Genomic DNA, 23273 nt, shown 5'->3' with positions numbered 1-23273 from the left:
GGTGTGGGGTGGCATTTCTTTGGGGGGCCGCACAGCCCTCCATGTGCTCGCCAGAGGTAGCCTGACTGCCATTAGGTACCGAGATGAGATCCTCAGACCCCCTGTGAGACCATATGCTGGTGCGGTTGGCCCTGGGTTCCTCCTAATTCAAGACAATGCTAGACCTCATCTGGCTGGAGTGTGTCAGCAGTTCCTACAAGAGGAAGGCATTGATGCTATGGACTGGCCCGCCCGTTCCCCAGACCTGAATCCAATTGAGCACATCTGGGACATCATGTCTCGCCCCATCCACCAACGCCACGTTGCACCACAGACTGTCCAGGAGTTGGCGGATGCTTTAGTCCAGGTCTGGGAGGAGATCCCTCAGGAGACCATCCGCCACATCAGCAGCATGCCCAGGCGTTGTAGGGAGGTCATACAGGCACGTGGAGGCCACACACCCTACTGAGCCTCATTTTGACTTGTTTTAAGGACATTACATCAAAGTTGGATCAGCCTGTAGTGTGGTTTTCACTTTAATTTTGAGTGTGACTCCAAATCCAGACCTCCATGGGTTGATAAATTTGATTTCCATTGATCATTTTTGTGTGATTTTGTTGTCAGCACATTCAACTATGTAAGGAAAAAAGTATTTAATAAGAATATTTCATTCATTCAGATCTAGGATGTGTTATTTTAGTGTTCCCTTTATTTTTTTGAGCAGTGTATTAAACAATAAATCGAACTGGATGGAATATGGGGAAAAATGCACCAAATTATTTTTAGATCTTCAACAAAAAATTTTTTGAAATTTGTTACAAATTGAGTCACTCATGATGTACCGAACAATATTTTCAAAGAGGAACTGAAGTACTTTAAGAATGTGTTCGTTTCAGTCTCCTCCATCTCCACTAATCAAAGCTAATTGTATGTATTTTTCCCCCCAATTAATAATGTAAAATTAACATCTGAACAGAAAAACTTATGTGAAGGCCAAATTACAGAGGAGGAACTTCTTGATGTAATTAAAGCTTTGAAAGGCTGGTCATGGCTCATATCAACACCATTATCCCAGAAACCCTAGACCCACTCCAATTTGCATACCGCCCTAACAGATCCACAGATGACGCAATCTCTATTGCACTTCACACTGCCCTTTCCCACCTGGACAAAAGGAACACCTAGTAAGAAAGCTAATCATTGACTACAGCTCAGCGTTCAACACCATTGTACCCTCAAAGCTCATCACTAAGCTAGGGATCCTGGGACTAACACCTCACTCTGCAACTGGATCCTGGACTTCCTGACGGGCGGCCCCCAGGTGGTGAGGTTAGGTAGCAACTGGAGGTCGACCGATTCATCGGAATGGCCAATTTAATTAGGGTCGATTTCAAGTTTTCATAACAATCTGAAATCGGTATTTATTATTTTTGGACGCCGATTTATTTATTTATTTAATCTTTATTTAACTAGGCAAGTCAGGTAAGAATACATTCTTATTTTCAATGATGTCCTAGGAACGGTGGATTAACTGCCTTGTTCAGGGGCAGAACGACATATTTTGACCCTGTCAGCTCTGGGATTCAATCTTGCAACCTTACGGTTAACTAGTCCAACGCTAAAACCACCTGCCTCTCATTGCACTCCATGAGGATCCTGCCTGTTACGCGAATGCAGTAGAAGCCAAGGTAAGTTGCTAGCTAGCATTAAACTTATCTTATAGAAAACAATCAATCAATCATAATCACTAGTTAACTACACATGGTTGATGATATTACTAGTTTATCTAGCGTGTTTTTTTGCGAAAAAAGCACAATCGTTGCACAACTGTACCTAACCATAAACACCAATGCCTTTCTTAAAATCAATACACAGAAGTATATATTTTTAAACCTGCATATTTAGCTAAAAGAAATCCAGGTTAGAAAGCAATATTAACCAGGTGAAATTGTGTCACTTCTCTTGTGCTCATTGCATTCAGAGTCAGGGTATATGCAACAGTTTGGGCAACCTGGCTCATTGCCAACTAATTTGCATGAATTTGACATAATTATGACATAACATTGAAGGTTGTACAATGTAATAAGAATATTTAGACTTAGGGATGCCACCTGTTAGATAAAATACCGAACGGTTCCGTATTTCACTGAAATAATAAACGTTTTGTTTTCGAAATGATAGTTTCCGGATTTGACCATATTAATGACCAAAGGCTCGTATTTCTGTGTGTTATGTTATAATTAAGTCTATGATTTGATAGAGCAGTCTGACTGAGCGATGGTAGGCAGCAGCAGGCTCGTAAGCATTCATTCAAACAGCACTTTCGTGCGTTTTGCCAGCAGCTCTTCGCAAGCACAGCGCTGTTTATGACTTCAAGCCTATTAGCCTAATGGCTGGTGTAACCGATGTGAAATGGCTAACTAGTTAGCGGGGTGCGCGCTAATAGCGTTTCAAACGTCACTCGCTCTGACACTTAGAGTACTTTCTCCCCTTGCTCCGCTTTTGTGGAGCGATGGGTAAGGCTGCTTCGAGTGTGGCTGTTGTCGATGTGTTCCTGGTTCGAGCCCAGGGAGGGGCGAGGAGAGGGACGGAAGCTATACTGTTACACTGGCAATACTAAAGTGCCTATAAGAACATCCAGTAGTCAAAGGTATATGAAATACAAATGGTATAGAGAGAAATAGTCCTATAAATACTATATTAACTACAACCTAAAACCTCTTACCTTGGAATATTGAAGTCTCATGTTAAAAGGAACCACCAGCTTTCATATGTTTTCATGTTCTGAGCAAGGAACTCAAACGTTAGCTTTTTTACATGGCACATATTGCACTTAAACCAAATGGAACATGTTTCATTATTTATTTGAGGCTAAATGGATTTTTATTGATGTATTATATTAAGTTAAAATAAGTGTTCATTCAGTATTGTTGTAATTGTCATTATTACAAATACATTTTTAAAAAATGGACCGATTTAATCGGTGTCGGATTTTGTGGTCCTCCAATAATCGGTATCGGCGTTGAATAATCATAATCGGTCGACCTCTAGTAGCAACACATCTGCCACGCTGATCCTCAACACTGGAGCCCCTCAGGGGTGCGGGCTCAGTCCCCTCCTGTACTCCCTTTTCACCCACGACTGCATGGCCAGGCACGACTCCGCAACACCATCATTAAGTTCGCAGACGACACATCAGTGGTAGGCCTGATCACCGACAATGATGAGACAGCCTATAGGGAGGAGGTCAGAGACATGGCTGGGTGGTGCCAGAATAACAACCTATCCCTCAACGTAACAAGACTAAGGAGATGATTGTGGACTACAGGAAAAGGAGCACCGAGCACGTCCCCATTCTCATCGACGGGGCTGTAGTGGAGCAGGTTGAGAGCTTCCAAGTTCCTTGATGTCCACCTCACCAACAAACTAGAATGGTCCAAACACCAAGACAGTCGTGAAAAGGGCACGACAAACGCCTATTCCCCCTCAGGAAACAATTTTTTTTTGGCATGAGTCCTCAGATCCTCAAAGGCTTCTACAGCTGCAACATCAAGAGCATGGTTGCATCACTGCCTGGTATGGCAATTGCTCGGGCTCCGACATCAAGGTACTACAGAGGGTAGTGCGTACGGCCCAGTACATCACTGGGGCAAAGCTGCCTGCCATCCAGGACCTCTACACCAGGCGGTCTCAAAGAAAGGCCCTAAAAATGGTCAAAGACCCCAGCCACGCCTGTCATAGACTGTTCTCTCTACTACCGCATGGCAAGTGGTGCCGGAGTGCCAAGTCTAGGACAAAAAGGCTTCTCAACGGTTTTTTACCCACAATCCATAAGACTCCTGAACAGGTAATCAAATGGCTACACGGACTATTTGCATTGTGTGCCCCCCCCAACCCCTCTTTTACACTGCTGCTACTCTCTGTTTATTATATATGCATAGTCACTTTGACTATACATTCATGTACAAACTACCTCAGTTGGCCCCGACCAACCAGTGCCCCAGCACATTGCCTAACAGGGCTATCTGCATTGTGTCCCGCCACCCACCACCCGCCAACCCCTCTTTTATGCTACTGCTACTCTCTGTTTATCATATATGCATAGTCACTTTAACCATATCTACATGTGCATACTCAATCAGCCCGACTAACCGATGCCTGTATATAGCCTTGCTACTGTATATAGCCTTGCTACTGTATATAGCCTCGCTACTGTTATAGCCTTGCTACTGTATATAGCCTCGCTTCTGTTTTTTTCATTGTCTTTTACTTTTGTTTTTATTTCTTTGCTTACTTATGGTTCACCTAAAACCTTTTTTTGCACTGATGGTTAGAGCCGGTAAGTAAGCATTTCACTGTAATGTCTGTAATGTCTACCTGTTGTATTTGGCGCACGTGACAAATAAACTTTGATTTGATTTAAGTCCGGGAAAACTCCAGGGCTGGATGGCATACCAGTGGAAGTATACCAAACTTTTTTATATCCTCAGAGGACCGTTATTAGCATGTTTTAACCACTCATATATAAACGGTAGATTATCAGACATGCAACAAGAAGGTCTGATTTCATTATTACTGAAACATGATCCAAGTGGTGTATATATAAAGATCCAGTCCATTTAAAAAAAAATGGAGCCTCTTACACTTCAGTGTTGTGATACAAAATTTCTAGCTACAGTTGAAGTTGGAAGTTTACATACACCTTAGCCAAATACATTTAAACTCAGTTTTTCACAATTTCTGACATTTAATCCCAGTAAAAATTCCCTGTCTTAGGTCAGTTAGGATCACCACTTTATTTTAAGAATGTGAAATGTCAGAATAATAGTAGAGAGAATGATTTATTTCAGCTTTTATTTCTTTCATCACATTCTCAGTGGGTCAGAAGTGTACATACACTCAGTTAGTATTTGGTAGCATTGTCTTTAAATTGTTTTAACTTGAATCAAATGTTTTGGGTAGCCTTCCACAAGCTTCCCACAATAAGTTGGGTGAATTTTGGCCCATTCCTCCTGACAGAGCTGGTGTAGCTGAGTCAGGCTTGTAGGCCTCCTTGCTCACACACTTTTTCAGTTCTGCCCACAAATGTTCTATAGGATTGAGGTCAGGGCTTTGTGATGGCCACTCCAATACCTTGACTTTGAATGTCCTTAAGCCATTTTGCCACAACTTTGGAAGTATGCGTGTTGTCATTGTCCATTTAGAAGACCATTTGCGACCAAGCTTTAACTTCCTGACTGTTGTCTTGAGATGTCGCTTCAATATATCCACATAATTTCCCATCCTCATGATGCTATCTATTTTGTGAAGTGCACCAGTCCCTCCTGCAGCAACGCCCCCCACAAGATGATGCTTCCACCCCCGTGTTTCACGGTTGGGATGGTGTTCTTCGGCTTGCACAGCCAAAGGAGGGAGACGAGAAGCGAGGTGGACACAGGCGCTCCCAAAGAAGGTTATCCAGACAGATGGCCATTGAGACGCCAGCGCCCAAGGATATGTTGTCATCCCGACATGCCAACTCCATCTGAACCTCCTCGCGCGGTCCACTGCGGAACAGAGTACGGAGTGCCAGCTCATTACATCTACTGGAGGCTGCCACATTCTGAAAGGTGAGGGCACATTCCGCAGTGGTCTGGGCACCCTGCTGGAGTTGGAACAGTTGCTCACCTCCCTCTCTGCCCTCTGGAGGTTGGTCAAAGACCACCCTGAACAGAGCCATGAACCTCTCATAGTAACCTAGCTCCTCCTTTCCTCTCTCCCAGAGGGCCGTAGCCCACTCCAGAGCCCTTGCGGTCAGCAGGGAAGTAACCGAGAGCAACCTTGGACCTCTCGATGATGGGGGATCCCGTCTGATAGGCGAAATAGAGGGAGCACTGGAGTAGGAAGCCACTGCATTTCGATAAAGTTCCATCATACTTCTCCGGAAGGGATAGTCGGGCATTGCGCCAGTTGGTCGTGGTGTTGGTGGATTAGATGACCCTGTTCATTGACCATCTGGAAGAAGGTTTTATCTTCTGCTGCGTCCGTATTGTGAGGTGGTATTCTGTAACGTATATGCTGGGAGTCAGGAAACAGGTGCAGAAGGTGAGTTTAATAATCAAATTTTATTGGTCACATACACATGGTTAGCAGATGTTAATGCGAGTGTAGTGAAATGCTTGTGCTTCTAGTTCCGGCAGTGCAGTAATATCTAAGTAATGTAACAATTCCCCAACTACCTAATTCACACATCTAAAGGGATGGAATAAGAATATGCACATTTAAATATATGAATGAGCGATGGCCGAGGGGCATAGGCGAGATGCAATAGATGGTATAAGGTACACTATATACATATGAGATGAGTAATGTAAGATATGTTAACATTATTAAAGTGGCATTTATTAAAGTGGCCAGTGATTTGAGTCTGTAGGCAGCAGCCTCTCTGAGTTAGTGATTGCTGTTTAGCAGTCTGATGGTCTTGAGATAGAAGCTGTTTTTCAGTCGCTCAGTCCCAGCTTTGATGCACCTGTACTGACCTCGCCTTCTGGATGGTAGCGGGGTGAACAGGCAGTGGCTCGGGTGGTTGTTGTTCTTGATGATCTTTTTGGCCTTCCTGTGACATTGGGTGCTGTAGGTGTCTTGAAGGGCAGGTAGTTTGCCCCGGTGTTGCGTTGTGCATACCACACCACCCTCTGGAGAGCCTTGCGGTTGAAGGCGGTGCGGTTGCTGTACCAGGCGGTAATACAGGATTCTCTCGATTGTGCATCTGTAAAAGTTTGAGGGTTTTAGGTGACAAACCAAATTTCTTCAGACTCCTGAGGTTGAAGTGGCGCTGTTGCGCCTTCTTCACCACACTGTCTGTGTGGGTGGACCATTTCAGTTTGTCTGTGATGTGTATGCCGAGGAACTTAAAACTTTCCACCTTCTCCACTACTGTCCCTTCGATGTGGATAGGGGGGTGCTCCCTCTGCTGTTTCCTGAAGTCCACGATCATCTCCTTTGTTTTGTTGACACTAAGTGAGAGGTTGTTTTCCTGACACCAAACTCCGAGTGCCATTACCATCTCCCTGTAAGCTGTCTCGTCCTTACAAACTCACTCACCGAGTCAGTGTATAGATCAAAGTTATTCTCTGAGGCTGCCCGGATCATTTCCCAGTCCGCGTGATCAAAACAATCTTGAAGCGTGGATTCCGATTGGTCAGACCAGCGTTGAATGGTTCTAGTCACGGGTACATCCTGTTTGAGTTTCTGCCTTTAAGACGGTTGGAGCAAGATGGAGTCGTGATTGCCGAAGGGAGGGCCTTGTATGCATTGCGGAAGTTAGAGTAGTAGTGATCGAGTGTATTGTCCGCACGAGTGCTGCAATCAATATGCTGATAGAATTTAGGTAGCATTGTTTCTCAAATTTGCTTTGTTAAAATCCAGAGTCACAATAAATGCAGCCTCCAAGATATATGGTTTCCAGTTGACATAGAGCCCAATGAAGTTCCTTGAGGGCCGTCGCATTGTCTGCTTGAGGGGGTATTATACCCAGCTGTGATGAAAACTGACGAGAATTCTCTTGGGAGATAATATGGCCAGCATTTGATTGTAAGGAATTCTAGGTCGGGTGAGCAGAAGGACTTGAGTTCCTGTATGTTGTTATGATTACACCATGAGTTGTTAATCATGAAGCATACAGTCGTGGCCAATAGTTTTGAGAATGACACATTAATTTCCACAAAGTTTGCTGCTTCAGTGTCTTTAGATATTTTTGTCAGATGTTAATATGGAATACTGAAGTATAGTTACAAGCATTTCATAAGAGTCAAAGGCTTTTATTGACAATTACATGAAGTTGATGCAAAGAGTCAATATTTGCAGTGTTGACCCTTTTTCAAGACCTCTGCAATCTGCCCTGGCATGCTGTCAATTTACTTCTGGGCCACATCCTGACTGATGGCAGCCCATTCTTGCGTAATCAATGCTTGGAGTTTGTCAGAATTTGTGGGTTTTTGTTTGTCCACCCGCCACTTGAGGATTGACCACAAGTTCTCAATGGGATTAAGGTCTGGGGAGTTTCCTGGCCATGGACCCAAAATATCTACGTTTTGTTCCCCGAGCCACTTAGTTATCACTTTTGCCGCTTGCCAAGGTGCTCCATCATGCTGGAAAAGGCATTGTTTGTCACCAAACTGTCCCTGGATGGTTGGGAGAAGTTTCTCTCTGAGGATGTGTTGATACCATTCTTTATTCATGGCTGTGGTGTTAGGCAAAATTGTGAGTGAGCCCACTCCCTTGGCTGAGAAGCAACCCCACACATGAATGGTCTCAAGATACTTTACTGTTGGCATGACACAGGACTGATGGTAGCTCTCACCCTGTCTTCTCCGGACAAGATGCCCCAAACAATCGGAAAGGGGATTCATCAGAGAAAATCACTTTACCCCAGTCCTCAGCAGTCCAATCCCTGAAACAGAATATCAGTCTGTCCCTGATGTTTTTCCTGGAGAGAAGTGGCTTCTTTGCTGCCCTTCTTGACACCAGGCCATCCTCCAAAAGTCTTGCACTCACACCTGCCTGCTGCCATTCCTGAGCAAGCTCTGTACTGGTGGTGCCCCGGTCCCGCAGCTGAATCAACTTTAGGAGACGGTCCTGGCGCTTGCTGGACTTTCTTGGGCGCCCTGAAGCCTTCTTCACAACAATTGAACCGCTCTCCTTGAAGTTCTTGATGATCGTGCAATCTTACACGGAACCCAAACCGGCTGCGCACTTGCGCTATCGTGCATACATATATTTTATCCCTCTACACCAAACGCGATCACGACACGCAGGTTAAAATATCAAAACAAACTCTGAACCAATGACATTAATTTGGGGACAGGTCGGAGAGCATTAAACATGTATGGCATTTTAGCTAGTTAGCTTGCACTTGCTAGCTAATTTGGCCTATTTAGTTAGCTTGCTGTTGCTAGCTAATTTGTCCTGGGGTATAAAGTTGTTATTTTACCTGAAATGCACAAGAACCTCTACTCTGACAATTAATCCACACATAAAACGGCCAACCAAATCGTTTCTAGTCATCTCTCCTCCTTCCAGGCTTTTTCATCTTTGAACTTATTTGGTGATCCATCTAAACTTTCATAGTATTACCACGACAACCGGCAACAAAGTTCGTCTTTCAATCACCCATGTGGGTATAACTAATGAGGAGATGGCACGTACCTGCTTCTATAAACCAATGAGGAGATGGGAGAGGCAGGACTTTCAGCGCGATCTGCGTCAGAAATAGGAATGACTATTCTAAATAGGAATGACTATTCTATTCTATTTCAGCCCTTGGCATTGCAGACGCAAGTTGGCGCGCATAGTGTGGGTGCAAAAATTGAATAACATGAATTTCTACATTTTATTTTGCGGCGCACGCGACGTGACCGGTCTGGTCAGCATGTTACTGGCAGCAATAGCCCTTTTTGTACAAAGCTATGATGACGGCACGTGTTTCCTTGCAGGTAACCATGGTTGAAAGAGGAAGAACAATGATTCCAAGCACTACTCTCCTTTTGAAGCTTCCAGTCTGTTATTCGAACTCAATCAGCACGACAGCCTTGTCAACACTCACACCTGTGTTAACGAGAGAATCACTGACATGATGTCAGCTGGTCCTTTTGTGGCAGGGCGGAAATGCAGTGGAAATGTTTTTTGGGGATTCAGTTCATTTGCATGGCAAAGAGGGACTTTGCAATTAATTGCAATTCATCTGATCACTCTTCATAACATTCTGGAGTATATGCAAATTGCCATCATACAAACTCAGGCAGCAGACTTTGTGAAAATTAATAATTGTGTCATTCTCAAAACTTTTGGCCACGACTGTACACCCCGCCCTTCTTCTTCCCAGAGAGGTGTTTATCTCTGTCAGTGCGATGCATGAAGATGCCCGGTGGCTGAACCGACTCCGACAACGTATCCCAAGAGAGCCATGTTTCTGTGAAACAGAGGATGTTACAGTCTTTGATGTCTCTCTGGAAGGCAATTTCATCTACCTTGTTGTCAAGAGACTGGACATTGGTGAGTAGTATACTCGGAAGCGGTGGGCGGTGTGCACGCCTACAGAGGCCGACCAGGAGGCCGGTCCGTATGCCTCTTCTGCGGCGACATTGTTTTGGGTCGGCTGCTGGGATTAGATCCACTGTCCCGGGTGGTGAACAAAGGATCCGCTTCGGGAATGTCGTATTCCTGGTCGTAATGTTGGTAAGTTGACGTCGCTCTTAAATCCAACAGTTCTTCCTGGCTGTATGCAATAACACTTTAGATGTTCTGGGCTAACACTATAAGAAATAATACAGAAAAAAAAAATACTGCATAGTTTCCTAGGACTCGAAGCAAGGCGACCATCTCTGTCAGCGCCATCTTCATGAAACAATACAAAAGAACAAACATGAGAAGCATTCTGAACACGAGAGATAACAATACCACCTAATGACTGATGACAACCGAGGGTGAAATAAAGGGGGCGTAATCAAGGAGAAAATTATAACCAGGTGTGTGTAATGATGGGGAACAGGTGTGCGTAATATAATAGCCAGTTCCAATGGTTAGTAGACCGGTGACGTTGAACTCTGTAGGGAGCAGGAGTAGGTGTGACAATATGCTTAAGTCCCGTGCCATTATTTTATTTTACTTGATTTTATAGTAAGAAGAATATAATTGATAATGGCTGAATAAAATAGAAAGGATATTTGTCCCATTGCGGAGCATATGAAGTGGCTATGTTGAGCGTAAAAGTGATCACTTGAAACAGGTCATATATGCTAGATTTAATAGTTATTTGGCAACTTTAGTTGTGAGTGATACAAAACATAGAATGTCTTAGAAATCAGGCTGCTTCGGTTTTATAGCGAAACATGTGCTTAATATGAGCAGCTGAGAAAGAAATATAAGAACACTTATTTCACTCAACGCGGCAGGTAGCCTACTGGTTAGAGTGTTGGGTCAGTAACCGAAAGGTTGCTGGATCGAATCCCCGAGCTGACAAGGTAAAAATCTGTCATTCTGCCCCTGAACAAGGCAGTTAACCCACTGTTCCCCGGTAGGCGGTCATTGTAAATATGAATTTGTTCTTAACTGACTTGCCTAGTTAAATAAAACATTTAAAAATAATAATAATGCAGTCCACACTCAAAGGCAATTACTCAAATTTATTAGGCTAGACTGATTATGTACCAAAGACATCTTAAATCAGTTTTGTTTTATGTTTAATATGCGGTAGTAAATGTATTGTTAAGACACAATCATCATTTTAATCATTTTTTCCCAGCTTGGGGTAATAAGCCTATGCAGAAACTCAAATATGCATTTGGTTGTTTTGAATTACTCATCACCTGAGAAAGCGCTGTCCATTTTGTTATGTTAGGCTTTGAAACAACATCCACAACAACCATGTTTTATACTATTTCAACCTGCTGTTAAAACTTGTTTCTTCACATTGATCATCACAGTGAGGTGAGTTTTAAAAGTATGGTAGGCCTTCTGTTTTGATGATGTGTTTGATGTGATTTTCTATAGCATTTGCATTGATGTCAGAGTGGTTAGAGGGACAATAGAGCCCTGAGTACCAGGCCATTAGGACCTGATGGAGGGACAGTAGAGCCCTGAGTACCAGGCCATTAGGACCTGATGGAGGGACAGTAGAGCCCTGAGTACCAAGCTAATTGGGACCTGATGGAGGGACAATAGAGCCCTGAGTACCAGGTCATTAGGACCTGATGGAGGGACAATAAAGCCCTGAGTACCAGGCCATTAGGACCTGATGGAGGGACAATCGAGCCCTGAGTACCAAGCCATTAGGAGCTGATGGTAGTTAGTATATTGGGTACTACCAAAGCATGCCCAGAGTGCATAAAAGGAGATTACTGTAACTCAACGGTCTCATGGAATTTTACTGCCGTCATGACTGCTGGTGTGGCGGTAATACGGTCACCGCAACAGCCCAAGGCTCAATGTCTTCATTCTTATGTACTAAATAGAGAGTAGACTCATCTTTTACCCTCTTCACTCTTTTCCCTCCCTCCCTCCAGTTGGAGCTGAACTGCCAGGTGATGTTCCGTAACTACCAGAGGAAGACAGACATGGACGAGCCCCCGCTGGTGGACTTCGGAGGGGAGGGGGACGATGACAAGAGCACTAAGAGGAAGAACAAGGACCCCCTGTATGTTCACATGGAGGAGGAGTTCTACCGTTACGGAGTCAAGATGGAGTGGCTCATGATCCACCGCATCCTCAACCACAGGTAGCGCACACACAGGCACCTGGGATACACACGCTAACACACACGCACACACCTGCGATACACACGCTAACATGCACACCTGGGATACACACGCTAACACACGCACACCTGCGATACACACGCTAACATGCACACCTGGGATACACACGCCAACACACGCACACCTGGGATACACACGCTACACACACACACACACACCTGGGATACACACGCTAACACACACACACCTGGGATACACACGCTAACACACACACACCTGGGATACACACGCTAACACACACACACACCTGGGATACACACGCTAACACACACACCTGGGATACACACGCTAACACACACACGCACACCTGGGATACACACGCTAACACACACACACACACCTGGGATACACACGCTAACACACACACACACACACCTGGGATACACACCTGGGATACACACGCTAACACACACGCACACCTGGGATACACACGCTAACACACACGCACACCTGGGATACACACGCTAACACACACACACACACACACACACACCTGGGATACACACGCTAACACACACACGCCTGGGATACACACGCTAACACACACACACACGCCTGGGATACACACGCTAACACACACACACACACACACACACCTGGGATACACACGCTAACATGCACACCTGGGATACACACGCTAACATGCACACCTGGGATACACACGCTAACGCACACACACCTGGGATACACACAATAACACACACACCTGGGATACACACAATAACACACACACCTGGGATACACACAATAACACACACACCTGGGATACACACAATAACACACACACCTGGGATACACACAATAACACACACACCTGGGATACACACAATAACACACACACCTGGGATACACACAATAACACACACACAAGCCTGGGATACACATGCTAACACACACACACACGCCTGGGATACACACGCTAACACACACACACACACACACACCTGGGATACACACGCTAACATGCACACCTGGGATACACACGCTAACGCACACACACCTGGGATAACACACACACCTGGGATACACAACACACACACCTGGGATACACACAATAACACACACACCTGGGATACACACAATAACACACACACCTGGGATACACACAATAACACACACACCTGGGATACACACAATAACACACACCTGGGATACACACAATAACACACACACCTGGGATACACACAATAACACACACACACCTGGGATACACACTAACACAAACACACACACCTGGGATACACACGCTAACACACGCACACACCTGGGATACACACGATAACACACACACACACACCTGGGATACACACGCTAACACACACACACACACCTGGGATACACACGCTAACACAAACACACACACACCTGGGATAACACACACGCACCTGGGATACACACAATAACACACACACCTGGGATAACACACACACCTGGGATACACACGCACACACACACACACACACCTGGGATACACACGCTAACACACACGCAACACACAATAACACACACACCTGGGACCTGGGATACACACGCTAACACACACACACACACACCTGGGATACACACGCTAACACACACGCACACACCTGGGATACACACGATAACACACACACAAGCCTGGGATAACACAAACACGCACACACCTGGGATACACACGCTAACACACACACACCTGGGATACACACGATAACACACACACACACACACACACCTGGGATACACACGCTAACACACACACACACACCTGGGATACACACGCTAACACACACACACACACACCTGGGATACACACGCTAACACACACGCACCTGGGATACACACAATAACACACACACCTGGGATACACACAATACACACACACACCTGGGATACACACGCTAACACACACACACACACCTGGGATACACACGCTAACACACACGCACCTGGGATACACACAATAACACACACACCTGGGATACACAATAACACACACACCTGGGATACACACGATAACACACACACACACACACACACCTGGGATACACACGCTAACACACACACGCACACACCTGGGGATAACACACACAAGCCTGGGATACACACGCTAACACACACAAGCCTGGGATACACACGCTAACACACACACACACCAGCCTGGGATACACACGCTAACACACACAAGCACACACCTGGTATACACACGCTAACACACACACACAAGCCTGGGATACACACGCTAACATGCACACCTGGGATACACACGCTAACACACACACACACCTGGGATACACACGATAACACACACACACACCTGGGATACACACGATAATACACACACACCTGGGATACACACGCTAACATGCACACCTGGGATACACACGCTAACACACACACCTGGGATACACACGATAACACACACACACCTGGGATACACACGATAATACACACACACCTGGGATACACACGCTAACACACACACACACCTGGGATACACACGATAATACACACACACCTGGGATACACACGCTAACACACACACACCTGGGATACACACGCTAACACACACACACCTGGGATACACACCTGGGACACACACACAGGCGTGTCAAAGTCAGTTCTGTAAAGGAAAAGGCTGTTTATTTGTTGTAAAAATGGCAATAGTTTGTTTAACACCTCTGTATCCTATTTGTATCAATACAGATGTAAACCATAATATCATCATTCTCCTTCCCCTCCTCCTCTCTCCAGTGTGGATAAGAGGAACAATGTGCACTACCTAATCAAGTGGAGGGATCTGGCCTACGACCAGGCCTCCTGGGAGAGTGAGGAGATGGACATCCCAGAGTACGACCAATACAAGCAGACCTACTGGAACCACAGGTGCACACACACACACACAAACATGCACATACTCACCCTTGCATGCGCACAAAACTCTGACAACTCTGCCTATAGCAACCTAGAGTAACCTGAAGCAATAATCTAATCCTCTTCATGTCTTTCATATTTCTCTACCTTCCCCCTCTTCCATCTCTCTCTCTCAGAGAGTTGATGTTGGGAGATGAGGGCAGGCCTGGTAAGAAGCTGAAGAAGATAGCTAAAGTGAAGAAGAGTGAGAAACCCCCTGCTAACCCTGTGGTGGATGTAAGTACGGGTACTTCCTTGTTCCTTTTCATGTGAATCGTCCAAATCTCCAATTCACATTGATTCATGATTCTGTGATGTAATTGAAGATGTTTATCTTCCACTTCCCCTCCAGCCCACCATCAAGTTTGACCATCAGCCAGACTACCTGGACACTACAGGAGGAACGCTGCACCCCTACCAGCTGGAGGGTCTCAACTGGCTGCGTTTCTCCTGGGCTCAGGCCACTGACACTATACTGGCTGATGAGATGGGTCTAGGCAAGACTGTCCAGACCGCTGTCTTCCTCTACTCACTCTACAAAGAGGTGTGTTGGTAGGGTCTGTATTGGGGTCTGTGTGTGCTGGATAGGCAAAAGGATGTGGTCATCTGATTCCACAGCGATGTGTTTCAGAGTGTGTGTGTGAAAGAGATATCTTGTCTGTATGTACGTTTGTGTCTCTCGTCCAGTCTGTCTTCCCTTATCAATCATTTCAGTGGGGGTACTGCCAAACCCTGGACAAACAATAAAACCGCCCATCAAAGGGAACTAGTCCAAATAGAGGGACTCTGTCCTAAAGGCAGGCTGGGACAAATACAAGCAAAGTCCACCTAGTCTTATCAGAATGCTAGGTTGAGTTATTACCCTACTGCTAAATACCTAGTGACGTGAATGATCAATCCAATGTTAGGGGATAAGGGCAGAGCATCTAAATCGGACTTAGGCACTTCTCTTTTCTGATTCACCTGAAGTGTTTTACTCACTCACCTATTAACCCCTGATTTTCCACCTCTCCAGGGTCATTCAAAGGGCCCGTTCCTGGTGAGCGCCCCCCTGTCCACCATAATTAACTGGGAGAGAGAGTTTGAGTTGTGGGCCCCGGACATGTACGTGGTGACCTACGTAGGAGACAAGGACAGCAGAGCCGTCATCAGAGAAAATGAGTTCTCCTTCGAGGGCAATGCCATCCGGGGGGGCAAGAAGGCCTCTAAGATGAAGGTGAGAGAAGAATGGGATGGGAGGATGGGGAGACTGATAATGTGCGGTCATGTTTGTTGTTGTTGTTGATTTTTTTCTCATTGTATCTTTATTGTTACCTCCTAATCCTCTGCCCCCTCCCTCTCGCTCTGTCCCCCTGCAGAAAGACTCATCGGTGAAGTTCCATGTCCTGCTGACGTCCTATGAGCTGATCACCATAGACCAGGCTGTGCTGGGCTCCATAGACTGGGCCTGTCTGGTGGTGGATGAGGCACACAGGCTGAAGAACAACCAGTCAAAGGTCAGACACACACCAGTACAATAACCATTATAGTGATAACCAGTACAATAACCATTATAGTCTTAACCAGTACCATGACCATTATAGCCATAACCATTAGTCATAACCAGTACCATAACCATTATAGTCTTAACCAGTACCATAACCATTATAGTCATAACCAGTACCATAACCATTATAGTCATAACCAGTACCATAACCATTATAGTCATAACCAGTACCATAACATTATAGGCATAACCAGTACCATGACCATTATAGACATAACCATTAGTCATAACCAGTACCATAACCATTGTAGTCATAACCATTATAGTCATAACCAGTACCATAACCATTATAGTCATAACCAGTACCATAACCATTATAGTCATAACTAGTACCATAACCAGTATAGTCATAACTAGTACCATAACCAGTATAGTCATAACTAGTACCATAACCAGTATAGTCATAACTAGTACCATAACCAGTATAGTCATAACTAGTACCATAACCATTATAGTCATAACCAGTACCATAACCATTATAGACATAACCATTACCATAACCATTAGTCATAACCAGTACCATAACCATTATAGTCATAACCAGTACCATAACCATTATAGTCATAACCAGTACCATAACCATTATAGTCATAACTAGTACCATAACCATTATAGTCATAACTAGTACCATAACCAGTATAGTCATAACCAGTACCATAACCATTATAGTCATAACCATTACCATAACCATTATAGTCATAACCAGTACCATAACCTTATAGTCATAACCAGTACCATAACCCTTATAGTCATAACCAGTATCATAACCATTATAGTCATAACCATTATAGTCATAACCAGTACCATAACCCTTATAGTCATGACCAGTACCATAACCATTATAGCCATAACCATTATAGTCATAACCAGTATCATAACCATTAACCATAACCATTATAGTCATAACCAGTATCATAACCATTATAGTCATAACCAGTACCATAACCATTATAGTCATAACCAGCTTGTCCCAAAGTGTTGTCTTGACTATGTGCTTAGGGTTGTTGTCCTGTTGTAAGGTGAACCTTTGCCCCACTCTGAGTGCTCTGAAGCAGGTTTTCATCAAGGATCTCTCTGCACTTTGCTCCGTTCATCTTTCCCTCCATCCTGAATAGTGTCCCAGTCCCTGCCGCTGATAAACGGGATGGTGCCAGGTTTCCTCCAGACGTGACGCTTGGCATTCAGTCCAAAGAGTTCAATAATGGTTTCATCAAACCAGAGCATCTTGTTTCTCATGGTCTGAGAGTCTTTAGGTGGCTTTTTGGCAAACTTCAAGTGGGCTGTCATGTGCTTTTTACTGAGGAGTGGCTTCTGTCTGGCCACTACCGTGAAGGCCTGATTGGTGGAGTGCTGCAGATATTATTGTCCTTCTGAAAGGTTCTGCCATCTCCACAGAGGAACTCTGGAGCTCTGTCAGAGTGACCACCTGGTTCTTGGTCACCTCCCTGATCAAGGCCCTTCTCCCCTGACTGCTCAGTTTAGCCAGGCAGCCAGCTCTAGGAAGAGTCTTAGTGGTTCCAAACTTCTTACATTTAAGAATGATGGAGGCCACTGTGTTCTGGGGACCTTCAATGATGCAGACGTTTTTTGGTACCCTTCCCCAGATCTGTACCTTGACACAATCCTGTCTTGGAGCTCTACGGACAATTCCTTCGACCTCACGGCTTCATTTTTGTTCTGACATGCACTGTCAACTGTGGGACTTTATATAGGCAGGTGTGTGCCTTTCCAAATCATGTCCAATCAATTGAATTTACCACAGGTGGACTCCAATCAAGTTGTAGAAACATCTCAAGAATGATCAATGGAAACAGGATACACCTGAGCTCAATTTCGAGACTCATAGCAAAGGGTCTGAATACATATGTAAATAAGGTATTTCTGTTTTTATTTTTAATGTGTAAACCTTTCTAAAAACCTGTTTTCACTTTGGCATTATCGGGTATTGTGTGTAGATTAGTGAGATAAAAAAAAATAATTTAATACATTTTAGAATAAGGCTGTACTGTAACAAAATGTGGAAAAAGTCAAGGGCTCTGTTTACTTTTCGAATGCACTGTAACATAACCATTGTAGTCATAACTAGTACCATAACCATGAGAGACATAACCAGTACCATAACCATTATAGTCATAACCAGTACCATAACCATGAGAGACATAACCAGTACCATAACCATTATAGTCATAACCAGTACCATAACCATTATAGACATAACTAGTACCATAACCATTATAGTCAAAACTAGTACCATAACCATTATAGACATAACTAGTACCATAACCATTATAGTCATAACCAGTACCATAACCATTATAGTCATAACCAGTATCATAACCCTTATAGTCATAACCATTATAGTCATAACCAGTACCATAACCATTATAGTCATAAACAGTACCATAACCATTATAGTCTTAACCAGTATCATAACCATTATAGTCTTAACCAGTACCATAACCATTATAGTCAAAACTAGTACCATAACCATTATAGTCATAACTAGTACCATAACCATTATAGTCATAACCAGTACCATAACCATTATAGTCATAACCATTATAGTCATAACCAGTATCATAACCATTATAGTCATAACCATTATAGTCATAACCATTATAGTCATAACCAGTACCATAACCCTTATAGTCATAACCAGTACCATAACCCTTATAGTCATAACCAGTATCATAACCATTATAGTCATAACCATTATAGTCATAACCAGTACCATAACCCTTATAGTCATGACCAGTACCATAACCATTATAGCCATAACCATTATAGTCATAACCAGTATCATAACCATTATAGCCATAACCATTATAGTCATAACCAGTATCATAACCATTATAGTCATAACCAGTACCATAACCATTATAGTCATAACCAGCTTGTCCCAAAGTGTTGTCTTGACTATGTGCTTAGGGTTGTTGTCCTGTTGTAAGGTGAACCTTTGCCCCACTCTGAGTGCTCTGAAGCAGGTTTTCATCAAGGATCTCTCTGCACTTTGCTCCGTTCATCTTTCCCTCCATCCTGAATAGTGTCCCAGTCCCTGCCGCTGATAAACGGGATGGTGCCAGGTTTCCTCCAGACGTGACGCTTGGCATTCAGTCCAAAGAGTTCAATAATGGTTTCATCAAACCAGAGCATCTTGTTTCTCATGGTCTGAGAGTCTTTAGGTGGCTTTTTGGCAAACTTCAAGTGGGCTGTCATGTGCTTTTTACTGAGGAGTGGCTTCTGTCTGGCCACTACCGTGAAGGCCTGATTGGTGGAGTGCTGCAGATATTATTGTCCTTCTGAAAGGTTCTGCCATCTCCACAGAGGAACTCTGGAGCTCTGTCAGAGTGACCACCTGGTTCTTGGTCACCTCCCTGATCAAGGCCCTTCTCCCCTGACTGCTCAGTTTAGCCAGGCAGCCAGCTCTAGGAAGAGTCTTAGTGGTTCCAAACTTCTTACATTTAAGAATGATGGAGGCCACTGTGTTCTGGGACCTTCAATGATGCAGACGTTTTTGGTACCCTTCCCCAGATCTGTACCTTGACACAATCCTGTCTTGGAGCTCTACGGACAATTCCTTCGACCTCACGGCTTCATTTTTGTTCTGACATGCACTGTCAACTGTGGGACTTTATATAGGCAGGTGTGTGCCTTTCCAAATCATGTCCAATCAATTGAATTTACCACAGGTGGACTCCAATCAAGTTGTAGAAACATCTCAAGAATGATCAATGGAAACAGGATACACCTGAGCTCAATTTCGAGACTCATAGCAAAGGGTCTGAATACATATGTAAATAAGGTATTTCTGTTTTTATTTTTAATGTGTAAACCTTTCTAAAAACCTGTTTTCACTTTGGCATTATCGGGTATTGTGTGTAGATTAGTGAGATAAAAAAAAATAATTTAATACATTTTAGAATAAGGCTGTACTGTAACAAAATGTGGAAAAGTCAAGGGCTCTGTTTACTTTTCGAATGCACTGTAACATAACCATTGTAGTCATAACTAGTACCATAACCATGAGAGACATAACCAGTACCATAACCATTATAGTCATAACCAGTACCATAACCATGAGAGACATAACCAGTACCATAACCATTATAGTCATAACCAGTACCATAACCATGAGAGACATAACCAGTACCATAACCATTATAGTCATAACCAGTACCATAACCATGAGAGACATAACCAGTACCATAACCATTATAGTCATAACCAGTACCATAACCATGAGAGACATAACCAGTGCCATAACCATTATAGTCATAACCAGTACCATAACCATTATAGTCATAACCAGTACCATAACCATGAGAGACATAACCAGTACCATAACCATTATAGTCATAACCAGTACCATAACCATTATAGTCATAACCAGTACCATAACCATTATAGTCATAACCAGTACCATGACCATTATAGTCATAACCAGTACCATGACCATTATAGACATAACCAGTACCATGACCATTATAGACATAACCAGTACCATAACCATTATAGTCATAAACAGTACCATAACCATTATAGTCTTAACCAGTATCATAACCATTATAGTCTTAACCAGTACCATAACCATTATAGTCAAAACTAGTACCATAACCATTATAGTCTTAACCAGTATCATAACCATTATAGTCTTAACCAGTACCATAACCATTATAGTCAAAACTAGTACCATAACCATTATAGACATAACTAGTACCATAACCATTGTAGTCATAACCAGTACCATAACCATTATAGTCATAACCAGTATCATAACCCTTATAGTCATAACCATTATAGTCATAACCAGTACCATAACCATTATAGTCATAAACAGTACCATAACCATTATAGTCTTAACCAGTATCATAACCATTATAGTCTTAACCAGTACCATAACCATTATAGTCAAAACTAGTACCATAACCATTATAGTCATAACTAGTACCATAACCATTATAGTCATAACCAGTACCATAACCATTATAGTCATAACCAGTATCATAACCCTTATAGTCATAACCATTATAGTCATAACCAGTATCATAACCATTATAGTCATAACCATTATAGTCATAACCATTATAGTCATAACCAGTACCATAACCCTTATAGTCATAACCAGTACCATAACCCTTATAGTCATAACCAGTATCATAACCATTATAGTCATAACCAGTACCATAACCCTTATAGTCATGACCAGTACCATAACCATTATAGCCATAACCATTATAGTCATAACCAGTATCATAACCATTATAGCCATAACCATTATAGTCATAACCAGTATCATAACCATTATAGTCATAACCATTATAGTCATAACCAGTACCATAACCATTATAGTCATAACCAGTACCATAACCATTATAGTCATGACCAGTACCATAACCATTATAGTCATAACCAGTATCATAACCATTATAGTCATAACCATTATAGTCATAACCAGTACCATAACCATTATAGTCATAACCATTATAGTCATAACTAGTATCATAACCATTATTTTTATAACCAGTACCATAACCATTATAGTCATAACCATTATAGTCATAACCAGTACCATAACCATTATAGTCATAACCAGTATCATAACCATTATTTTTATAACCAGTACCATAACCATTATAGTCATAACCATTATAGTCATAACCATTATAGCCATAACCATTATAGTCATAACCAGTATCATAACCATTATAGTCATAACCAGTACCATAACCCTTATAGTCTTAACCAGTACCATAACCATTATAGTCTTAACCAGTACCATAACCATTATAGTCAAAACTAGTACCATAACCATTATAGTCATAACCAGTACCATAACCATTATAGTCATAACCAGTACCATAACCATTATAGTCATAACCAGTATCATAATCATTATTTTTATAACCAGTACCATAACCATTATAGTCATAACCAGTACCATAACCATTATAGTCATAACCAGTATCATAACCATTGTAGTCATAACCATTATAGTCATAACCAGTACCATAACCATTATAGTCATAACCAGTATCATAACCATTATTTTTATAACCAGTACCATAACCATTATAGCCATAACCAGTATCATAACCATTGTAGTCATAACCAGTGTCATAACCATTATAGTCATAACCATTATAGTCATAACCAGTATCATAACCATTATTTTTTATAACCAGTACCATAACCATTATAGTCATAACCATTATAGTCATAACCATTATAGTCATAACCATTATAGCCATAACCATTATAGTCATAACCAGTATCATAACCATTATAGTCATAACCAGTACCATAACCCTTATAGTCATGACCAGTACCATAACCATTATAGCCATAACCAGTATCATAACCATTGTAGTCATAACCATTATAGTCATAACCAGTACCATAACCATTATAGTCATAACCAGTATCATAACCATTATTTTTATAACCAGTACCATAACCATTATAGTCATAACCATAACCATAACCATTATAGTCATAACCATAACCATAACCATTATAGTCATAACCATTATTTTTTATAACCAGTACCATAGCCATTAGTCATAACC

At 42.8% G+C, this 23273-nt stretch overlaps 1 protein-coding gene across 4 annotated transcripts in view; it reads left to right on the top strand.

Annotated features, from left to right (window-relative positions):
* LOC112222723 (chromodomain-helicase-DNA-binding protein 4) overlaps window positions 1-23273 on the top strand; it is a 49763-nt gene that overhangs the window by 6707 nt on the left and 19783 nt on the right. For all 4 annotated transcript variants that reach the window (XM_042308717.1, XM_042308719.1, XM_042308711.1 and 1 more), the window contains exons 13-18: window positions 12021-12232; window positions 15003-15134; window positions 15299-15398; window positions 15514-15705; window positions 16177-16377; window positions 16520-16657. In XM_042308717.1, the coding sequence (XP_042164651.1) occupies window positions 12021-12232; window positions 15003-15134; window positions 15299-15398; window positions 15514-15705; window positions 16177-16377; window positions 16520-16657 (975 nt within the window). The remainder of the gene's footprint in view (window positions 1-12020; window positions 12233-15002; window positions 15135-15298; window positions 15399-15513; window positions 15706-16176; window positions 16378-16519; window positions 16658-23273) is intronic.

Source organism: Oncorhynchus tshawytscha, linkage group LG03, assembly GCF_018296145.1.
Source record: "Oncorhynchus tshawytscha isolate Ot180627B linkage group LG03, Otsh_v2.0, whole genome shotgun sequence".
NCBI lineage: Eukaryota > Metazoa > Chordata > Actinopteri > Salmoniformes > Salmonidae > Oncorhynchus > Oncorhynchus tshawytscha.
Note: the sequence above shows the minus strand (reverse complement) of the source record. Positions and strands in the feature narration are given on the sequence as shown.